Source organism: Quercus suber, unplaced genomic scaffold, assembly GCF_002906115.3.
Source record: "Quercus suber isolate HL8 unplaced genomic scaffold, Cork oak 2.0 scaffold_226, whole genome shotgun sequence".
Lineage (NCBI taxonomy): Eukaryota > Viridiplantae > Streptophyta > Magnoliopsida > Fagales > Fagaceae > Quercus > Quercus suber.
Genome location: NW_027069684.1, coordinates 201,942 through 224,954, shown reverse-complemented (window position 1 = coordinate 224,954; position 23,013 = coordinate 201,942). Strand labels below are relative to the sequence as shown.

At 35.9% G+C, this 23,013-nt stretch overlaps 1 protein-coding gene and 1 pseudogene across 1 annotated transcript; both read right to left on the bottom strand.

Annotated features, from left to right (window-relative positions):
* Positions 1–2,103: 2,103 nt before the first annotated feature.
* On the bottom strand, positions 2,104–9,317 carry LOC111998418 (protein NRT1/ PTR FAMILY 5.4-like; annotated as a pseudogene).
* Positions 9,318–10,383: 1,066 nt separating this feature from the next.
* On the bottom strand, positions 10,384–21,608 carry LOC111998438 (QWRF motif-containing protein 2). Its single transcript, XM_024030529.2, has 6 exons — positions 19,695–21,608; positions 14,796–14,915; positions 14,116–14,232; positions 13,944–14,033; positions 11,086–11,193; positions 10,384–10,764 (listed from the first exon to the last, which is right to left on the bottom strand). Exons 1-6 carry the CDS (start codon positions 21,138–21,140, stop codon positions 10,705–10,707), a joined length of 1,941 nt encoding a protein of 646 aa, XP_023886297.1. The 5' UTR covers positions 21,141–21,608; the 3' UTR covers positions 10,384–10,704.
* Positions 21,609–23,013: the final 1,405 nt, after the last annotated feature.

Genomic DNA, 23,013 nt, shown 5'->3' with positions numbered 1-23,013 from the left:
ATTTCAAGTTTAAAAATCTGTTACACACAACTTTGTGGGCACGTGCACTAGTCATTTTCCCACTATATTTGTCAGGCCGTGGTATTGGGAAACTCCCCATAATCATAGTACCATCTAGCGAACGCATTTAATCACATCTTTGGAAGCTTCGCTTCAGACTTTTGGCTTTTCTCTTTAAGTACAATCAGCCTTTGTAGAGCACAAAAAAACAAGGAGAGTTGGAAATGGTCGTTCTCTCGTGAAGGGGATGTTGGTAATTTTTCATTGTTGCTGCTGACAAACGAAAGGAATGGGAATCAAAAACCTTTATATATGTCATTGATTGTGTACCCCAAACCCAACTTTAAGGCACTCAGGCCTCAGCATAGTCTTCACACTTTACTGTACCCTTTTGAGTCCTTGGTAGAAAGAAATTCATGTGAACCCACTGTCACCCACTCTAGCATCCTAGACGGTCCCTTTCATCCCCAATGTCATGGTTTCCTCTGTCTACTCTGTGTCCTTTTGTTCTCATGCTGTGATGGTGATTGGTGAAAGCAATAGTTTTATAGTTTTGGTTTGTTTTAATTCATGTTTATTGACTTGTAGTTATTTGCATATGGAACGTTCTTAACCTTATTTGTTAATGAGCATTTAGCAACTTAGTTCATTGTCATCTATGGTTGCTCAAAGAAGAAAAAATACTAAATACAAAAGATAACTGGAGCAATAATACCAAATACAAAAGATAATTTGAACTGTAAATACAGTTATATTGCTTTGTTTAGTTGTTTTCTTTCTCTATAGTTATTGATTTTTGGATGTATGAATTTGCAATTGTATATGTAACTGAATGCAAGTATGTTTTATATTGTGAAATTTTATGTTTGATATATTTCTCTGGGAAATAACCATTTTTTCTCTGGCTCTTTGAATTGATTTCATCTATTGCATAAATGCTACAAGTTTTTATAAGTTTGATGCTTAATAATGAAATTTATGCCCAAATTTGTACTTTGGATTCTCTTATTTTAGAACAGTACTTCATACAATAGAAGATAACATTCTTGCAAGAAAGGGTATTAACACTCTCTCGAATGGGGTGTCCTTGCAATATTTCTGCACACTTGTCTATGCCTAAAGTATTGCTGCGCACTATATTATGAGTAAAGTATCAAAGCTCAGTCATGCTTTGATAATTGTTCTTGCTTAAACATAGCTGTGGTTTCTCGAATGGGCTTGTGTTATTAAATATGATTTTTTATTTTATAATAAGTATCAAGAAATATGATTTTGTTGCAGTAGCTGTTGTTTCTACATGTCTTGTGGATTTCCATTTAACATTCCTGATATAATTTGTGTACTTCTTCTTCAAAAGACTCCTTACTGTATTTATGTATATTATTATTATTATTCTTCTTCTATGTGGCCTAAGAATGAATTTGATTTATTATTTACTCTTGTTTGATTTTGATTTTTTTGGCTGTTTAATAGGGAAAGTGATGGTTCTTTAAAACCCCTTCCTGCTAAGCATGTTGATACGGGCATGGGTTTCGAAAGGTTGACTTCTATATATTCAATTCAAATTACTGATAAAAAAAATATTTTCAACTCTAATTATCCATTGTATTTGTACAGTTTTTTTTATTGTGTTAAAAGAGTAGTTGATTGGTTGTTGTAAATTTAATTAGGAATTGCACAATTGTGTTTACATTATATTTTGAATTAGGTTATTAAATTTTGATCAATGTAAAAAGTGAGTCCAAATTTATTCATTTTAAAGAAAATATTTATTTCAACATTTACAAACCGTTGAAATTTATCTCAAGATACCCTTTATCGATGGTTGAGTACATGTAAAAAAAATAATTAGCATCTTTATGTGTTTATGTTTCAACGGCTTTTAATAATACTTCGACGTTTATTAACCGTTGATAAAAGTGTAACATTTTTTTCGATGATTGCATAGGCCGTAGAAAATTTTTTTCAACATAGTTTTTAATGGCGGTTCTTGACGGTTACTTTAACCGTCAAAAATAGTATTTTCAACGGTTTTTAGTACTTTTTTCAACGGTTTCAACCATTGAAAATAACCAAATTTCTTGTAGTAAATATATACTACTTTTATGCAAGCATTTCATCCCCTTCAAGTTTTTTGTACATATAACGCATAGCAATCCATATGTATACACACAAGTTCAAGAAGCTCAACCCTGCTAGCAACCAATAGAAGTAATCAATGTGTGCATGATGAAGATTGTTACCAAGCCATTTTTCACCACAACTTGAGCTAATTGCCTGCACAATAGATATAATAGCACTGCTAATGAAGCTTCCAACTCCTAAAAAACTAATATATGCTGCCGCTCCCAAGCTTCTCAATGACTCTGGCATTTGATCATAGAACAATTCTTAGAGCCCAACAAATGTGAACATATCATCCAAGCCACTTTGTATTGTGGAAGTAACCACCATGCACTCATTGGAACAATTTCTTTATACTTGTCAACAAGGTCATATTGTTTTGCAATGCTAACCCTTTTAGCCTCTACTAGAGCTGCCACAACCATAGTTAGCAATGATATACATAGACCAATGCCAACCCTTTGTAGCAAAGTGATACCTGAATGGTGTCAAGAGAATTTTCTTGTAATTGGGACCAAAACTCTGTCATACAATGGAACAGTGATCATGATAGTGATGCCAACAAAGGTTTGAAGTGATGCTGCTGGAATCTGAAAGTGGGGTCCTATTGATCGGATCATTGTACTACCTTGCTTGGTGAAATAGGTCGAAATATTGGTCACAACTACACCGAAAACCTGATTTAGTGAGCATAGCCTCCAAGGATTTCTACTTTCACTTGATGCATCAATGTTGTCAATGATAGTTGCTTTCTCCAAAAACCTGCAGTTTTCAACCAATAAAATAATACATATGTTAAGTACGACTAATAAAAACTTATGCCACTAAAAATTGGTACGTTTTCTAGGAGCCATAAACTAGCCCACATTCATTCTATCTTGAAACTTGAGGAACAATGCTTTGAAACCATCTTCGAGTAATTTTACACAACATCTCTTTCTCTAACATTATGAATGCATGTCTTGTCTATTTTCGATGAATTGGATTAAAATGAATCCTACATTATTGACAGTATTACTATTATTATTAGAGTAATACTATACATGCATATTTCAACAGTTTTCAAATTAAATTGTTGAATTTTCAAATTGTTATTGATTCTCTTTTGAATTCATCATCAACATCAATTTATGTTCTAACACTAAAAATTTGTACGTCTCCGTAGTCGTGAGAAAACTTGTAACTCAAAGAGATGTTGATTTGTGATGTGTGACCAGGTGCCTTTGGACGTTGTGGATGGAAGACTCCTGAAAATGACTTAAATACTTCAACATCATGATGAGATTGAGATAATGATCTTGAAGGATGATGTGTTAGAACTTTGATGGATAAAGTTTTTAGAGTTGAATCCGGAAGTGTTCCATGGTGCCTGGAATTTTTTTAGGGTGATTGGGATGCTTTGAGTGATGTGAAAATAGTGATTAAGAGGTTTGGTAGTGATTGCTAATAAGGCCATTTGTGCTCCTTGCAGAGAGTGGTGCATGAAAGCAACCTCTTTTTTTTTTTTTTTTTTTTAATGGTAAAAACAAAGCAACCTAATTTCTCTCTACAAAAACACTACAAAATTGAATGCTGAAAAGTTGACAAGCTCAAAATCCATTCTTCAATGATTTTTTTTTTCTTGTATTTGACAAAGACTTGTTGTTATTGAGGCTATTATTGGCTAACCAGTCAAAGCAAGGGATAGATTCCTGAGCGTGACTATGAGATTCCACTAGCTCTCTTAGGATGCTAATTGGCAACATAGCTTGCTAAAAATATATAAAGCTTAAAATTTGATGGTCATCAAAATAGTGTCAATTTCTCCCACTACATATGCAACCCATGCCTTTGCACACCAATAATGTAGAGCTGATTTTTTAATGAACTTCTCTGTGTGCACTTTTCTAAGCTAACTCAACTCCATAGTGAATACCACAAAGAAGTAATCTAACAGGATCTCTTATTTTACAAAAATAATAATAATAATAATAAATAATTTAATTTAATTTAATTTTTTTTAAAATCTATTATGGCCCTGCTTTATTTCATTAGTAGATCACTGTATATTCCAAAAAAAATATTAAAATCGACAACAACATTTAAATTTTTTTAAGATGACTAGAAAACAAAATCATCCTAAATCAAAGATGTTTTTCTAACATTGAATAAAAAAGTAGAATGGTAAAACTGAAGTGTAATTCTTTTATTACTACTATATATTAGGTTCTCTAATTAAATTCAAACATGCATATAATTACATTGAATTTAATTATACTTAAGAAAGATAATATTGTTTGTACATTATTAGTCAATACATTCATACATTTGAATTTAATTGAAGAAAATTATGTAGTGTAATAAAAAAATTTATCTAAGATTTTTCCTTTTTATTTATTTATATTGGTTATAAATTATCCTAAGATAAAGGTATCACATAACTAACTTTATCTAATTTTTGCTAAAGTAAAAATAATGCATATTACCTGTAGAAATTTTCTAGAATTTGTCATATGATGACATGGGCTCGCATTCCTTTTCACAGAGATGGGCTTTGGAGAATCTTATAACCCCATTTTTGCTTGACATGGGCTTTGGAGAATCTTATACCCCTATATGTTAAAAGAATCAATCCAGCGCAGATGAAATGACATAAAATAAAAGAATGAAAAAGTAAATATATTTTTGGTTAACGTACAAAATGAATGTCAGGCACGCACGTTGCCCGTTTGCACTCAAATTATATTACACTCACGCGCCACAAACTCCTCGTCACATTCTTTCTTCTACTATATATTACACTCAACTCTCTGTCTCTCTGTCATTCTACTTCATTCTGCACTCCTCTTTTCCATTGTACTTCAGTTACACACACACTCAGACTCAATGAGTTGTAACGGGTGCTTGGCTCTTGGACGAAATTGTGATGAGACCTGTGTCTTGAGGTCGGGCCTGCTATGGATCAAGTCAGCCAATGCACAAGTCAACGGGGTACTGTTCCTTAGCAACTTCTATGGAACGAACCACTTCATTGCTCGCCTCTCCGCCGTCCAGGACACGCAAAGAGCAGGTATATACATACATTTATATATATATATATATTCTATATCTATGCTCCACTATCGGCCTGAGCAGAATCCTTCTAGGGACTCAGCAAGTAGAAAATATATAAATAAATCTGTACAACTTAATTTAGGTTTGAGGGAGTAAGAATGGGGGAGGGATGAGGATGGCTAATTGGATCAGTTGTAGAAGAAGTAGTAGAAGAAGATGACATGGTTTGACGCGGGTCTATTGCTCTAAAACCAAATGAGAGAATAATAAGAGTTTGTGTTTTGATTTGCTTCCTTAAAACATTCCAGGAGCTGTTGCTCTGTACAAAAGAGAGAGAATAATAAGAGTTTGTGTCTTTTTTTTTTATTTTTTTTTTGGGGGGCAACATAAGAGCTTGTGTTTTTGGTTATTTTCTTGAAAATATTTTACGTAAAATATTTTCAAGAAAATAACCAAAAACACAAGCTCTTATGTTGCCCCCCAAAAAAAAAAAATAAAAAAAAGCACAAACTCTTATTATTCTCTCTCTTTTGTACCAGAGCAACAGCTCCTGGAATGTTTTCAAGGAAGCAAATCAAAACACAAACTCTTATTATTCTCTCATGTTGGTTTTAGAGCAATAGACCCGCGTCAAACCATGTCATCTTCTTCTACTACTTCTTCTACAACTGATCCAATTAGCCATCCTCATCCCTCCCCCATTCTTACTCCCTCAAACCTAAATTAAGTTGTACAGATTTATTTATATATTTTCTACTTGCTGAGTCCCCTAGAAGGATTCTGCTCAGGCCGATAGTGGAGCATAGATATAGATATATATATATATATATAAATGTATGTATATACCTGCTCTTTGCGTGTCCTGGACGGCGGAGAGGCGAGCAATGAAGTGGTTCGTTCCATAGAAGTTGCTAAGGAACAGTACCCCGTGACTTGTGCATTGGCTGACTTGATCCATAGCAGGCCCGACCTCAAGACACAGGTCTCATCACAATTTCGTCCAAGAGCCAAGCACCCGTTACAACTCATTGAGTCTGAGTGTGTGTGTAACTGAAGTACAATGGAAAAGAGGAGTGCAGAATGAAGTAGAATGACAGAGAGACAGAGAGTTGAGTGTAATATATAGTAGAAGAAAGAATGTGACGAGGAGTTTGTGGCGCGTGAGTGTAATATAATTTGAGTGCAAACGGGCAACGTGCGTGCCTGACATTCATTTTGTACGTTAACCAAAAATATATTTACTTTTTCATTCTTTTATTTTATGTCATTTCATCTGCGCTGGATTGATTCTTTTAACATATAGGGGTATAAGATTCTCCAAAGCCCATGTCAAGCAAAAATGGGGGTATAAGTTGTTTACTTTACGTTTATTTAGTTTTATTGAGTTTAATAAGAGTTCCTGACCGGTTATCCAAAAAAGAACATCTTGGGTGTTACATTTAGTACAACCTTGCATGGTGACGAGTCAATTAAGTGACGACGAAGATGATGATGTTGGCCCACTATTCATCTTTTTAGGAAGATATTTCATACTCATGTAAGGTGGGTGAGTGTGGGATCCACATCAGGTGAATTGCGACTTTCAATATTAAATGGATGGTTGCAACTTTCAATTTCAACTATTGAAATTGAAACTAAATAACCCCTGCCCAAAAAAAAAAATCCCCCAAAGACAAAAGAAGAAAAGATTCCACTCCCACGTAATCGAATCTTATTGTATGCTGTGGGTCCTACACAAATGGAGCCTCCTTCCTTCATTGGATTACAGTTACATAAAAATACTAATGATAAAACTCGATCTTTCAATCCTTAATTTACTGTCAACTCACAATCATTTAAAATCTCCATCAAACATTCTTAATTTAAGGATTAACATAAAGTCACGAACTATGTGCACCAATGGATGTAATAAGGTTTTCAAAATCTTGATTAAGGAATTCAAGCATAAACAACATGCGCATGTTGTTTGTCTGAATGTTAATTTTGTTTGGGTTTCATGGAACTTTTGACGTGTGTGTGTTGCATGGATTTTGATACGGGGCCGTATCTATTCAAGTACCAAACCTTAAAAAAATTATTAAAACAATACTAACACAAATAATAAAAGTTTAGTAGAGGAGTTTAAGTAATATTATTTGTATTTTTTTAAAAATATGTGTAAATAAAAAAGTATATAAAAATACATGTAATATTGTTTAAAAATTAAAAATATATGTTTAAAATGCTCTATCACTCCAATAAATAATGGCTTCTTCTCTGTGTGTTTGTTTGTTTCTTAAAAAAAAAAAAAAATTAGTTGTTTACTTCTGTAAGACAAAGTTCCTATTTACGTAGATTCTAATGGATTCTGAGGATTGAAACCAACGAAATAATTGGGATGGTCCCACGGCAAAAGATGCAGTTCTCATCCACTAGAAATGCACTCTAATAAATAATTATTTCTTTTCCGTGTGTTTGTTTGTTTCTCAAAAAAAAAAAAAAATTAATTGTTTCCTTCTGTATGACAAAGTTCTTATTTACGTAGATTTTAATGGATTCTGAGGATTGAAACCAACGAAATAATTGGGGTGGTCCCACGGCAAAAGGTGCAGTTCTCATCCACTACAAGTACACTCCAATAAATAATTGCATCCACTACCGTACAAATCACCAAAAATCAAAACCATCTATTATAGCCGATCCACAACACCTTTAACATCACAGTAAATTCTTTTTACATATATATAATGAAAATAAAAATAAATAAAAAAATACCAGAAAAAATTATCCCACAAAATCCACAACTCTAAGCCCAAAAAGCACAACTTAACCCGCTTAAAATGCAAATTACAACTGAAATTGAAGCCTTCTGCCATTATCGCGGGAAGAAAAAGAATAATAAGAAGCTGAGAAAAGAAACCAGAGTGAAGAAGGAAAAAAAAAAAAAAAAATGAAAGAAGCCAGCCTTGAAGAAGAAAAAAAAAAAAAAAAAAAGAGAAGCAAATGAAAGAACCCAGCTTGAAGAAAAAAGAAAAAGAAAAACCAAGAGGAGAGGGAGAAAAGAAATCAGTATGGTAGAGAGAAATAGTGAAGAAGAAAATGATGTTTGAGCATATGCATGGCTTGAGTGTCTGTTTTCATTTGCTATTGTCTACGTCCAAAATTTTGAATTTTGAGTCATGAAAACAATCATCTAAATTCAAGCCAAATAGTTTGTCATCTGTGAAAAAAAATAGACATTTTTTGGTACCTTTTTCTTTTATATTAACATAGAACTCAATCCCATCCCCCACTACACCTCCAAACCCTTTTCTTTTATGCACCAATCACATTCTTACTATATTAAATTGTAATTTTTATAGGCGAAAATGCACTTTTGATCCCTACATTTTGGGCCTATTCTCAATTTGGTCCTTAAATTGATTTAGCTCCTAAGTCAGTCCCTGATTTTTAAAAATCGTTTTTAAAATAGTCCCTACCGTTAATCCAGTGACAGAAAATGCTGAGGTGGCAAACGGCGTGTCCTATTTGCTGACATGGCGCTGACATGGATATTAAAATATTATTAAAAATGTCACGTCAGCATCTATGTCAGCGTTTTAGTGACAAGTCAGCACTTTAATTAATAAAAAATAAAAAATTTAAAAAATTAAACTGAAAAAATTCAAAATCATAAACAAAAAAAAAAAAAAAAACTTTTTAGCTTCTCTCTTTCTCTATGTTTGTGTCTGTTACTTTCTTCTTTTCGTTTCCTTTTTTTTTTTTTTTTTTCAGATCCTCTCTTTCTCTATCTCTTCCATTTTCTTGTTGGTCACGCGGACGAGGTACCGAATGAACTCCGATGAGACTATGACGGACTCGATGGTCCCCAACGGAACCTCCAGCCGGATCGAGCAGCGGATCACGACGATCACGCGTTTGTTGTTCGCGTTAGTTATGCCGGATTCTCTGAACCTGGCCGACCTCACCGTGGAGACCAGCGACTGAGCCAAGGTGAGGTCTTTGCACTCCACGGCGACGATGAGCGGTTCGAAGCGGAGGATGAGTTCGGACTCGGGTTCGGAGCGAGTTGGTGAGTCAGGGAAGAGGAGGGAGTGGCCGTGGAGATCGAGTTCGCCGCTTTTTTCTGGGTTTCCGTAGGGTGGGTGGTCGGTATTGGAGGTGCAGATTGGTGTGGCCATGTTTGTGTTTCGGAGATGGAGTTGTCTCGGTGAGTTTGGATTCGTGTTTGTGGGTTTTTTTTTTTTTTTTTATGTGGATTTGTATATTTATTTCTTGGATTTATTGGGTTTGATTTACTAGAGGTTTATGGGTTTGATTTCTTGGATTTATTGGGTTTGATTTACTGGATGTTTATGGGTTTGATTTCTTAGATTTATTGGGTGGTTTATGAGTTTGATTTATTGGGTTTGATTTGCTAGATGTTTATGGGTTTCTTGGATTTATTGGGTTTGATTTGGGGAAGAACATGAAGCATGAAGTTCATGTCTTGGGAAGAAGAAGAACGAAGAAGAACAATGTTCTTCCGAAAAACAATTTTTGTTTTTGATTTTGAATTTTTTCAATTTAATTTTTTTAAATTATTTTAATTTTTTTATTAATTAAAGTGCTGACTTGTCACTAAAACGCTGACATAGATGCTGACGTGGCATTTTTAATAATATTTTAATATTCATGTCAGCGCCATGTCAGCAAATAGGACACGCCGTTTGCCAACTCAGCATTTTCTGTCACTGGGTTAACGGTAAGGACTATTTTAAAAACGATTTTTAAAAATCAGGGACTGACTTAGGAGCTAAATCAATTTAAGGACCAAATTGAGAATAGGCCCAAAATGTAGGGACCAAAAGTGCATTTTCGCCATTTTTATATGGTAAAATTTGTATTAGTTTTAGCATACCACCTTACAAAAAAAAGGCATACCACGTTGTTACTAGTAGCATATATTAATATTGTTAGCAAATTACAAAAGAAATTAGTAGCCTTTGGTTATTGTATAAGTTAACACATGTAAATAACGCACACAGCTCGTTGAACAAATTGATATACTTTTTCCACCAAAAATTTGATATATTTCAAATTTTCATTCAAGGTTCGAATCCAGGGACAAAGTTCCCTCAACTTACAGTAGCAAAAAAAAAACATATCAGTTTGTTTATTGGGGCGTGGTGATCATCACACAAACGTAGACATGCAAGATGTTTCAAAAGATTAAAACTAATCAAATACACAGAATAGGAAGAGGCATGAATAAGAACTTAATCAACTATTGAATAAAAGGAAACATGGAACCGTCATTACACATATTTACATATACATTCCTCAGGCCTATAAGAAAAACACCTGTATACAATCAATCTAATTTTTGATATTATGAACGTCAATTTCCTGCCATCTACTAATCGAAATTACATCATACAACTACTTTTTATGTATTTCAACGAAGGCCAAATTAGCACTCTTCTGAAGCCACAACCAAACATAAATCTCTTATTACCTCGGGGGTCATCGGATATTGTTAGCTATTAACGTAGGCAGTGAAATGATATGAGCTTTACACTTTCATTGTCAGCTCGGCGGTACGTGCTTTAGTTGTACAATATGTGTTCTCAAGCTACACTCTGTCACCTGGCCATAATTAAAATTTCAAATCAGAAATGTTGTTATTCAATGAAAAAAAAAAACACACACACTAGGAACCTAGGATGCCAACTATTACTGAATTACAAAATTAGAATTATACATTTTTACTTTTATTTCACTTTTAGGGAAGAGGAAAGGGAATGGCTATTCGCACAACAATAACGGCTAGGGACATATGCCATGTTCTGGGAATGTTCGGTATACAGTTGCTGCCCTGTTTCCAGGCATTATGTGTGGGAACAGACATCTTAGTTGCATTGACTCTTCCGTCCCAATTACTTGATAATTGTTGAATAGAACAATTACCTGCATGGCTGCATTTGTTGACAGGAGATCTTTGCAGTGATCAAGCAAAGCACGCTCTTTCACACTTAACTTTGAGAGTTCAGCTACCAAAGAGTTCACATTCCCAACCTATAAATAACAAATAATTTCATGCATAAGGGACAAATAAGCTAAAGATTGGAAAACAAGTGGCTACTTTAACAATGCAAGATGGACTAAGAACTTGCATATATGTTTGTGCTGGTGTGTGTGTGTGAGTGAAAGAAATCATACAAAAAGGATAGCCATGTGTGGTTGTGTAGAACGAATCATAAAAGGATAGCCAACCCAAAAAAAGGAGGGGGTAAAACACTTCTTTGGATAGAGAATAATTTGAAGTACACTTGGATTGTGAAATGAAATCATCTTCTATCAAATCAAATGAGAATAAAGATGGAGCTTAACAGGATCTAGATATCTCATTGATTAGAGTTTATTTGAGCCGGGATTAAGTGCAGTTATATCTAATTGGTGTTTGCTGCATGTCTTTCGCATATGAGACTCTACAGTGTTAGGATATGCAAGATAATACTGTGCTAATGGAGGTCAACAATTCACAAAAAACATAAATGCGATTGCTAGACTATGGAAATCTTTTGCCATCTATAGTAGAGAAGATGAATGATAGTGTAATTGCTTTTAAAAGCAAAAATGAAAAAGTAGCAGCCTAAACAAAGTATAATTCAATATCCCAAAATCATCTACCGTGGAAAACATTTGAAGAACATACAGGGATCAATACTAATAATTTTTTTCTGAAAAATGAAAAAAAAAAAAAAAAAAAAAAAAAAAAAAAACCCTTTGATCTTTGGATTAAAATCACACCTATTACTGTTTTGTTAATGTAAGTGATAGAATTTTAATTAAAAATCCGTTTTAAAACTCTTTATTTATTTTCTGTTTCTTCTCCCTCTAGTCTGAGACAGTGCAACAATAATGGGGACTTACAGCAATCAGAGGACCACGGATTTGTATCAGAAAGCAGTGTGAAAATGGATAAACCTAAGAACCACAGATTTGGATCAGGGATCCAAAACCCGACCCACCTCATCACTTATTTCACCCACCTCGCCACCAGTTTTGCACCCATCTAGCCAATTGTTTTTAAGTTTTATTTTTTCTTTATATATATTCTAGGATTTGGACATGGTTGTTAGCATTGGTACCATGCAACAGGGGTTTGTTGGTGATTGGGCCATAGTGCCACCGATGAAGAGAAAAAGGAAAAAGAAAAAATAAATAAAGAGTTTTAAAAGTAATTTTAATTACAAATGTTTTATTATTGAAATTCTATCACAAGCAATGCATGTGTAGTATTTTCCATTCATTACATTAACAGGAGTGATTTGAGGATTTATCAAATTCAGGGGTTTATAATTTCAAATTTAGAAGTACATGGGATTAGGTTGGTTTTGACCCAAATTCAGACGTTGTTTTTTGCTTTTTTTTTCTTAATTTTTGTAACAAGTCAAGGACCAATACTAATAATGGTAGAGAAATAGTCAGTTAACCTCAGACATGACACAAATAACTTGTAAAGATTGAATGATGTAGGGTACTTTTATGGGGAAAATGCCATTGAAAAAGATCAAATGTTAAATTTGATAACATGGTGTATTGTTCACAGTTTAAACCCAAAAAAAATTAAAACTGAAATACTTGTGCGTGACAGAGCAAATAAAAAAAATACAGCTGTGAATAATGCATGTGTGCAAGCATGCTCGTGAATTTACTACCGACATCACTAGATGCATACACTATGCAAAAATAGCAGTTATAATGTATGCACACACACAAACAGAAATTGACAGTGTTTTTTAACTTCATCATCTTAAATTTGTTCATGTTTTCAATGGTTGTAAAAGTGTGGTTGTGTATATATACTGAAATTTAGATTGATTTAAATAAATTAAATACACTAAGAAGATTAAATCATATTTATGCATGAGCAAAACATATAACTGCATATGTGAGTTTGTTGCGAGCATAAAAGCAATATACCAGCATGCAGATAATGTGGCCAATAAAACATAAACTGACATACAACATCATATATGGATTAAAATAACTCCAATTTGGCTGTTACCTTTACAGGAGGTGTCCCTATTTGAAGTGTAAAATCAAAATGATATAACCAAGTAAAATAATAAAAAGACAGATGGATTTTCTAGTTTAATTTCAGAACATTGTTTCTTCCCCACAGGGGCAAGGGGATAAAAAAGAGAGGGTGTGTTGGGGGAGACACAGGGCAGGGAAGGAATGGAAGGAAAAGACTGAAGGTCTATGAAAAGGAAAGTGGAGGTTCCATTAACAAAAAAGCAGAAAAGTTGAAACACCCACAACAAAGTAAGAAATAGGATTTTAATTGGAAGTCAACATCTCTATATGACCTCAAGGGTGATAGCATCCACTCACAGAAGAAAACGGCCTCAACCTCTGCTGATACAAGAATCCAAGTTGACCAAAAGACAGGAATAAATCAATTATCTCTCAACAAATGAAGGAAATTCCACGGACAACATGATCTGTGCTCACATCCAAGGCCATGGACATCTGACGAATGCCACTACTTGGAAAGCAACAGATCATTTTATAACCCCCTATTTCAAGTTACAAATGAAATATTCTATAAAGTTAGCTTATAGAGATTGTCAGTATAGAATGATCTGCTACTCTTTTCACCAACCACAACCTTGCAAACCACCTAATGCACAAGCTTATGCTCCATTTATAAGATACAAAACTACAGTGTTCCCAAATTTCTGCATATTAAATCCCTTTTTAAAAAAATGAAGTTAGATGAAACAACAATAGAACAACTTGGGATTAAAAAAAGATACCTTTGATGATAATAAACAGATTGAGGATGCCATAGCCTGCATAACATCAACAGCTGAACAAATGGCATCCTTCACATTTTGGATATCAGCCTGTAGCAACAAAAGAACCAAATTAAAATTTATTCTGCCACAAATGTGCCAATTTTTGGGAAGCGGAGATGTTAATGCTTACCTTTGCCCCACCAACAACAGGAAGGCGAAGAGTGCTAGCCCTCAAAGCTTCAGTAGCCCCTGACAAAGAGCTGGAGTAATCCCGGTCCGTAAGAGGCCACTCTTCCAAATAAGTCATCTGCATTTGTTGAACACAATTAGAATAAAATTCAACATTAGACAGCAAGCGATAGCAACAAACCCTTTTATGCACAAGCATGCATGCATCTCAATATATTTGTGACATCAAGAAGATAGAAAAAAATCTAAAGAGTAGGCTAGCGTTATAATTTTTTAAGCAGACATAAATTACATAATGGAATTCAAGCCATTGACCCAAGACAAAATTACCTGTACCATAGGCCAAAATGTTAGATGTAGCTAGCTTGGTTCATCTGGCAATTATTCAAATTTTATTTTACAGTTCAGAACCTCATGGTCTATTTTCCAAGAGGATTTATGGAAAGGAGAAAAAGGTTGAAAAACGGGGAGGGTTCTAAAATCCTAGCACAAAAAGAACCTTTTAAGAACATACTCATATCTAAAAATTGAATTATTTACAAACAATAATGCAAAACATGGATAACCCAAATAAGTTTCAGTAGTAAAATGACGATGATGATGCTCTTAAGCAATGAAAGATTTAAATGCAAATTTAACAGTCCATTATATAGATAAAAAAAGTGTAGCTACAAATCTTACTTGCCCCTTCAGGATGGAAGTTAGCTTCAAATTTTGCTTCAACAGTTGTAACTCTGTTCTTTTGGCTCTAACAGACTCACGTAGTTTTGAGCTAGTTACCCATGCATTATAAAGGCTTCTCTGCGACAAATAAACATTTATGCAATGAAATAACTTAATATGTTGAACTGAAGAACTAAAAGCATAACATCTGAAACACCAAAAAAGTGGCAAGTGAAACAAAATAAATATGCACTCTCACATGAACAAAGTATTGACAACCTCAGCACGCAGTTATGTCCTCATCAAGATACAACCATTCATGTTTAGAAATCTTAAATAGCTTGGACTGTTGGGCATCATCTAATTAAGAGGAACACAACATGGGAGACAATATCAAGATAGTGGTAGTGAGATTAACAGTTACATGGTGCAATACGCATCCATCTGGAACAAACAATTTAATAGCAAGCATTTTGGGGAACTAATTTGCACCCACAAGAGTTGTTAGTGATCACTACGAAATATCCTGAAATAAAGCTCTCCATTTAGATGTTAGTTGGGGACAAAATTATTTTGCCTTCATCTAAGACCAAGATGAGACTCACCAGCTCGAAGGAAGCACCAATTTTAAGGAACTACTACTGATGAGTCAGACGTTTGGTTTCATCAACAATGGCTACTTTCTAAATGACTCAAATACCACAAAGTGCTTCTGAGTTCTGTTGATTCAGTTAAAATTAATTATTTGAACTTGAATGCTTAACAAACTTCTGAGATCAGTAAGTCAGTCCACCATTGATAACATAATAATTGAGGTTGAAGAAATTCAGTATTTTCAATCACATACCAGACATCTTTCTTTTCCAAATCAACATTCAGAACAGAAGTTAGTGATATGCTTACACCTAAGAGGATTGATGAACCATAATTCCTGAGTCCTGCAGTCAATCCTCTGATGAATCAATCTCTATAATCTTAATTTAAATATTGGGCTTTTGTCTTTCTGATAAAGGCTACACTTCTATAAGGAACAGCATTTGAACTTTTGACAATCATGCTCTCCTGCAAACAGTTAACTCTCTTACAGATTGCCCAATTAAAAAAACACACCATCTCCACAGCAAAAGTGAAATCTCAAATGCAATATGAAAAATGAAAAAGGACAGGCATCCACTGAGAAAAAAATTTCAGCCAAAAGGCTAACATAAACCTCCCATGGTCCACAAACTAACTTCTAGTCTTTCTTTGATTCCCTCGATTTCATCTCTCTTTACTTTAAACCCGGATATCAACTTTACCTTTAATTGAAATACAAAACCAACCTAATATATTGCAACGGAACAGCACGCACTAAGCAATTTGCAGCTAAAGTTAATCTCCCTTCAACTAGAAATGTATCCCAAAAGCAATCTGAGATATGATGAAGGAAGGACAACTACCGAGCAGTTTGCAGCTGAAAGGAGTGCATCAGCAACCCATCCCATGAGATCACACATCATTGCAGAAAATAAGGGCACCCAAAAGCAGGAATTTTTTTCCTTCAATAAGGAATAATAATTATTTCATGAAACAAAGTGTACAAGGACACATTGGAAATCAATGGCATATACTGGTTATATACCCAAAGGTTCCCTTAGTCAAGTTACAATTACAAAGAATCAATGAAATCATATATATTTGGTGGGAGTAACCAATAGAAAATTGACCCAACAAACTGACATCTGAGTCTCTGTAAAAGACCCTTCAAAAGTCCACCTATTCCTCTCTCTCCATATATGCCACCTTAAACAAGATGGTGCTATGTTTTAAACTCAATTCCTGAAAGTTTTGGGATTCATTGCCAACTTTGAACTTTTCCTTTCGCCTTTTTAGGACTCCCTTTGCAGAAAATGAGATTACATACCTCTCTGAGGTGCACCGCTAACAAACCCCCTCATTCTTTCTTAACTAAATGTTCAACCCAAATACTAAGTTACTAACTATAAAACATAGCAGCATCCCTCCCCCTGCGGGGACTACTAAAGATGAGTGCATTAACAACAAACAACAACAAAGCCTTATCCCCAAAATTTTGGGGTTGGCTATGGATCCTCAACAAATTAGTTAGGCTTTCACTTTCATCTCTCAACTTCCCTTCTTTCTATCCTTTCCCTCCTCTCTTTTACAATTTCACATCCTTAATTTAGTTATTATATTAATCTAAACTAATTAATATATATAATATAATATTAGTTGTAGAATCCCAATTGCTGTGTCTTCGAGACCTTGAAATTCAACCAATCAGAGTTCAGAGTCAGAGACACACAGTCACAGAGAGATTGATCGCTCTCTGAATCTCAGAGAGAGAGAGAGAGAGAGAGAGAGCGAGATGGCTATACTGTACGCTGTGGTGGCTCGAGGGACGGTGGTGCTGGCGGAGTTCAGCGCGGTGACGGGGAATACAGGCACGGTGGCGAGGCGGATCTTGGAGAAGCTGCCGTCGGAGGCTGATTCGAGACTCTGTTTCTCTCAGGACACGTACATCTTTCACATACTTCGATCCGATGGCCTCTCTTTCCTCTGCATGGCCAACAACACCTTTGGCAGTGCGTTTCTCTCTCTCTCTCTCTATAATTCATTGAGTTAGGGTTTAAGTACTTTGGTGTTGAGATTGAGTTAGGGTTGGTCACAAGTATTCTTTTCCTTTGTTCCATTTTATCTAAAGTCATTCTCTCTATTGCTTTCTTAATTGTTAGTCTTTTTCTACCTTTTTTTTTGTTCTCTCAACTTAGATCAACTTACTCTTTCTTACTAGTGCATTAATTGCTCTCCTCTGAACATGACCAAACCATCTCAAGCAACTCCCCCTCATCCTTTCATCAATAGGGGCTGATCCTATCTTTTAAATGGATTTCCTCAACTTACTCCTTCTTATCTACATTCACTTTATGAATATGTTGCTTCTTAATAGCCCAACATTCAAATATAATAGAGCATAGTTGGTCATATAGCAATCTTATAAAATTTTCACTTTAACTTAAGTAGATATTCTACGATAAAACAAAATTCCTAATGCACCTCTCCACTTCATCCACCATCCTCTTATCCTGTAATTCACATCTTCTTCAATCTCTCCATCTTTATAAATTAGTGATTCATGATATTGAAAGCTCTTACTCTTTACTATCTCTTGACCATCAAGTCTTACCACCCCTCAACTCTATTTCTACTCACTCAAAAGCCTACAAATTCTCTTTTAGTCTTTCTTAATTGAAAGCCTAAAAAGAAAGTCTATCTAAGGGCTGCACACACAACAACAACAAAAATAAAAATAAAAATAAAAAACCTGGTGGACCAAATGATCTGACCAACCCAGACTGGTTTGGCCAATTTTTACTCCAATCAGTTTTGTTGAAAAGAAAACTGAGATCTTCAGTGCGGTTGCAGACGTGGTTTAAGTAAAAGCTAGACCTAACCACACCAAAATCAACCGAGTCACTACTGTATTTTATATATTATTTTAAATACTATGTATATACACACACACAAAGAGGATACACCTTCAGAAGCACCAAATCCTATCAAAGAAGTAAAAACTGAAACAATTAAACAAATCCACCCAAACCCTAACATTTTCATCTCTATCTCTCTCTCTCTCTCTCCAAACATTAGCCACTCCTCTCAACCCTCACACCCCAAAGACACAGTCAGCCTCCTCAACCTGCGGTCACCCCTTCGCTGTCCTACTGTCAACAACCCCACATCGGCAACCTTGGTAAGGCCTGTATCTTCCTCTCTCTAGCTGATTATCTCTAATCTGTTGTCAGTACAGCCCCACACCGACAAACAACCCCTCTCCCTTTCTCTGTGTTTATTTGTGATTTGGCCAAAATCATAACACTGACTGAACCAATCCAAACCAATTAGATGCAGGCTCCATCTTGATCAACCAGTCTCAGTGCATGGTTTCTAAAACAACCATTGCGGTCGGCCTGAAATACCCCCCCCCCCTAAAAATTGACCAAACTGAACACCCTAGATCTTCCCTATCATAAACTTCCAAGAATTTGGAATAAAACTACACAATGATCATTAATATTTTATTTATTTTTTAAAAAAAAATGATAGTTCCGAATGCACAAAGCTCACATTTTACGAGGTCTGGGAGAGGTCATAGTAGGCAGGCAACATAACTACCTTATCTTTTTTTTTTTTAAGGCTGATTCCCGAACTCAAATGCAACATGTCACTTCTGGTGGACAGCACTTGTCATCGCACTAAGATAAATAAACCATAGATGGGTGTTTACAAAAGTATTAAGATTGTTCTTTTTAAGCCAGATAGCCTACATCTTTGCCTCCAGCAGGTTCCACAAACTGCATCAAACCATTGACCTCCACATTTGAACTATCCCTTACAGCAACTTCCCCTTATAAACTACCCTCTCCCTCCTAGAAATTCAACCTTTTTGACCTTTTACCTCTCTTTCCTCTACCAAACTCTCCACCCTAGCATGCTCACTGTTGGTTCCGTGCAAAGTATTGCATGAGAACACATTCCTTTTCTTCTCAACCCACTTTATTCATCCACTTCCATTCACATCTTTTTATCCAACAGAGAACAGACCAGAATCCAGTAACTTGCACTTGACTTAAACTCTATAAGGAATATAATGGATACGCATCCATTTAGGAAGAAAAGTTTGTAATGTGGCCAAATCCAATGACACATCACCATTATCTGATCCATCCAGCTTCATACTTCATCCTTTCTCCCTCAATAAAATGACATTGCATTACTTTCTATACTTTCCATGAATTCAATGCAACAGTATACTTTTCAAGTAAGGAAATACCATAAACAAATAAATAAATAAGACATTGCACGAACAAAGTAGTAACAGAGCAACATAGTCAGGATCAAGTCCAGGACATTTACCTCCGCATTCAACTTCTGCGCATAAAGGGCAGCATCAGCCCGAGCATTCACGAAACGCCATTGCAAAAACCGATTATGCAAGAGCCTCAACAAATGTGCATCAACTATACGGTTGTCCCCAATCTTCCCTCTCCGAACATCAGCAGCAAAACTTAAAATAGACGGCGTATTACTCAAATTACCAATCGGTGTAGCTGACACCACCGCATTCCTCATTCGAGAAGGGCTCATACCCCTCAAAGGGGACGACGTCCCAGGCTTACTCGGTGAAGCAGGGCGCAATGCTCCTCGGATTGGAGACAAGTTTCCCCTGCTATTCACAACTCCATGAGGAGACGATACTGGATTATCAATTGATAACTTCTTCGGCGCAATTAGCTTAGGAGTAACAGCTTTGGCTCCTACATTCTTCGCCAACGGCGAGCACGGCTCCGGTTGGCGCTTCAAACGGTTATTAGTATCTGACCAAAACCTTGCCGGAACCATTATACCGCGATTTCCACGCTGTCCTTCTAAACCACCACCGTTACAGTCTTGTGCTCCAGAAGTACTACCAGAAGAACCACTTTCAGTATCGGAAGCAATAGGATCGGACTGTGTCTCCGATCCAATAGTTGAATTGCCTTCAACAGCAGCGAGTTCAATTGAGCTCAATCTTCCATCAAACGAAGCCCTAGGGTCTAGCATTGAATTTTGCAATGCTCTAACCACACCACTTGATCCACTGAGCTTTATCTTCTCGTCAGTGCAATCCAAGCTCCGAGTCATACAATTCGCTTGCCGTAACCTCGCAGGCCAGCGCTGCTGATCCATCGCCGGCTTCGAATTCTCCGTCTGATCAGAACCTCTCGCCGGAGTCGTCGCCGTCGTGGTGGTAACCTTCCTCCTCTCCGGCGTACCTTTTCTTACATTCGGCGACGGCGCCGGCTTAGCCTTGCTGACCTGGAGCGAGAACGACTCTCCCTGAAACGAAACCGATAAGCTTCTTGTCGAAGTGAACAAGAGCTTCTGAGCCGCGGAGACTTCGCCATTGCCGGTTCCGATTCTCAAATCGAGAGAATTCGGGCGAGGAGTGACCGCACGCCTCCGCTCCACCGACTGAGACCGCTTGGTGACCGACGGCATCGGCGTAATCGTAGCCGTCGAAGCCGCCGCCGTCCTCGAAACCAACGGCGACGGACATCGCCGAGAATTATTCAAACTCGTAGCAGTAGTTGTTGTAGTAGTAGAAGAAGAGGAAGAGGAGGACATGTAGCGAGAAGTAACTTCCCGAGATTTCGGACGGCGAGGAGGAGCGATGGCATTGCCGGACTCAGAAGGCAAGAGCGGCCGCCGTGTAGGGTTTTGGCGTGGCTGTTGCTGTTGCTGTTGCTGTGGCCGTGGCCCACCTCGCGGCGTCGTTTTGGAATTCAACGCCGCCGTCGCCGTCGACACAGCAGCTACCATTGTTAATATCCGCAAATCAATTCCAATCTCATTTCTTAGCCCTAAAAACCTCCAAAAGCTTGGCTTAGAGAGCCAAGTAGTAAAAGCTCTGAGCGAGTTTCCAAAAAAGACTCAGAGAGAGAGAGAGAGAATAAAGAGCTAAAATTCTCAGTTCTTTTTAGAGTGTCCAAGAGTGAAAGAGTGGCTTTATCGTGATTTCTCCAACAAATTTGACCGGAAATATAACCGTTACGACTCGCCGGCGAGAGAGTGAAAGAGACACAAAAAGAGAAAGGGGAGACGTTTAGGCTAGATTTGAGAACATAACTGTCGCACTAAGACTGGGGCTGGAAAGTTCAACTAAATTTTTTTTTTCTTTTTTTTTAATTTGGGTTTCTAAATTGTTTGCCATATGAAAATCCTACTCGCGCAATTTATAAGGGATTGGATACTCGCGTGATAAAAAGGCAACGTGGAGTAGGTAAGGTAGTTTTGTAATGAGAGTGAAGTGCGTTGGTGGGTTTGTGGTGACGTGGGAGCGAGTCTGCGGGGTTTTTCATTTTTTGTTGCACGGTACACGAGCAAGTTGCAAGTCATGGTAATGGTAAAGGTAAATGAAAAAGATAGAGAGGGGGTTGTGATTCTATGAATCTTCAGAGAGACGTTACGCAAACGACACCGGACTTTTCCAGATTTTTTTTAGGAGAGTATTTAGGAGAAAATATAGCCGTTTTAAAGTTTTGGGTTTAAAAGTCCAACGTCTCCATTTGATCTTTTTCCTATCATCAAGCATTAATAACTTACAATACCAATAATTATAAGGTAGTATTATTATTAGCATAAGAAAATTACCCATGAATACATGATTAACATTCACCTCTTTAGTCAATCAAGAACCTTATAATTCTTGCCCCAAAAAAAAGTTCAAATAATTCTTAAATAGTATTGTATTGTAGTTCAACTTGCATTTTTAAATTAGTTGGTAAGGTCTTTTGTCGTCGTATAAAAGATCTGTGATGAATTTAATCTCCATCTACTAATCAATTAGTGTCTTGGTCTAATAATAAATGACAATTATCAACAACGAACGTCATAAATTGAAACTATCTTCAACTTACATTTCCAAATCAAACCCCTCCTATTCTTATGGTAACAACCTTATTATAAAAAAATATCGCTAATAAATTACAAAATATTATGTCAGCCTACTGTAAAATGCTGTTCTATTCTAAAATTATATTAAATGAAATAAATGAGAAGTCATATTAGGTTGCTCTAAAAATGTAGTAGTAGTACTTTATTGGGTGAATGCCAAAAACATTGTTTTTAACGGCTTTTCAATTACTACTCCAATTAATACATGATGTGTGCGTAAAGAGATGAAATAATTTACTCCCTATCTCAAGAAACTTTTCTTTTTCCCATTTTTGCTTGAGATTAAGAAACTCATTGCTATGGAAACAAATTCTAAAAAAGAAATATCATGATTATATGAAGGTTTTCTTTGATCAAAATGTCAAAATAAGTGGATTTTAGTTAGTTCAACTGGTAAAATCTGTAATAATTAAATAAGAAATCTAGAGTTCAATCCCTACTTACACCAAAAATCGATTGGTGTCTTGGTCTGATGATAAAAAACTATCATTAAGAGCAAACTCTATGACTTAAAACTCTCACCACAAAAAATAAATAAATAATAATTGTCAGAATAAATCACTATGAGGAGTAGATAAAAATAAAGTAGGTGCAGGTGGCTTCTCTTTGTGCTTTTGCCTCTCACTGATACATGCTTCTTCTTTTTCTCTCTTCTTTTTTTTTTTTTTCGGTTGCTTTACTTAACTAAAATTAGGGGATAAGAAACTGAAAAGTGATGTCACCGACTAAGATCAAGACC

Coding starts and splice junctions, on each gene's coding strand:
- LOC111998438 (XM_024030529.2), bottom strand. CDS start 21,140: ATGGTAGCTGCTGTGTCGACGGCGACGGCGGCGTTGAATTCCAAAACG. Junction 14,233..14,795: donor CTTCCATCCTGAAGGGGCAA/GTAAGATTTGTA, acceptor CAACAAATGCAG/ATGACTTATTTGGAAGAGTG. Junction 10,765..11,085: donor CAACAAATGCAGCCATGCAG/GTAATTGTTCTA, acceptor AATTATGGCCAG/GTGACAGAGTGTAGCTTGAG.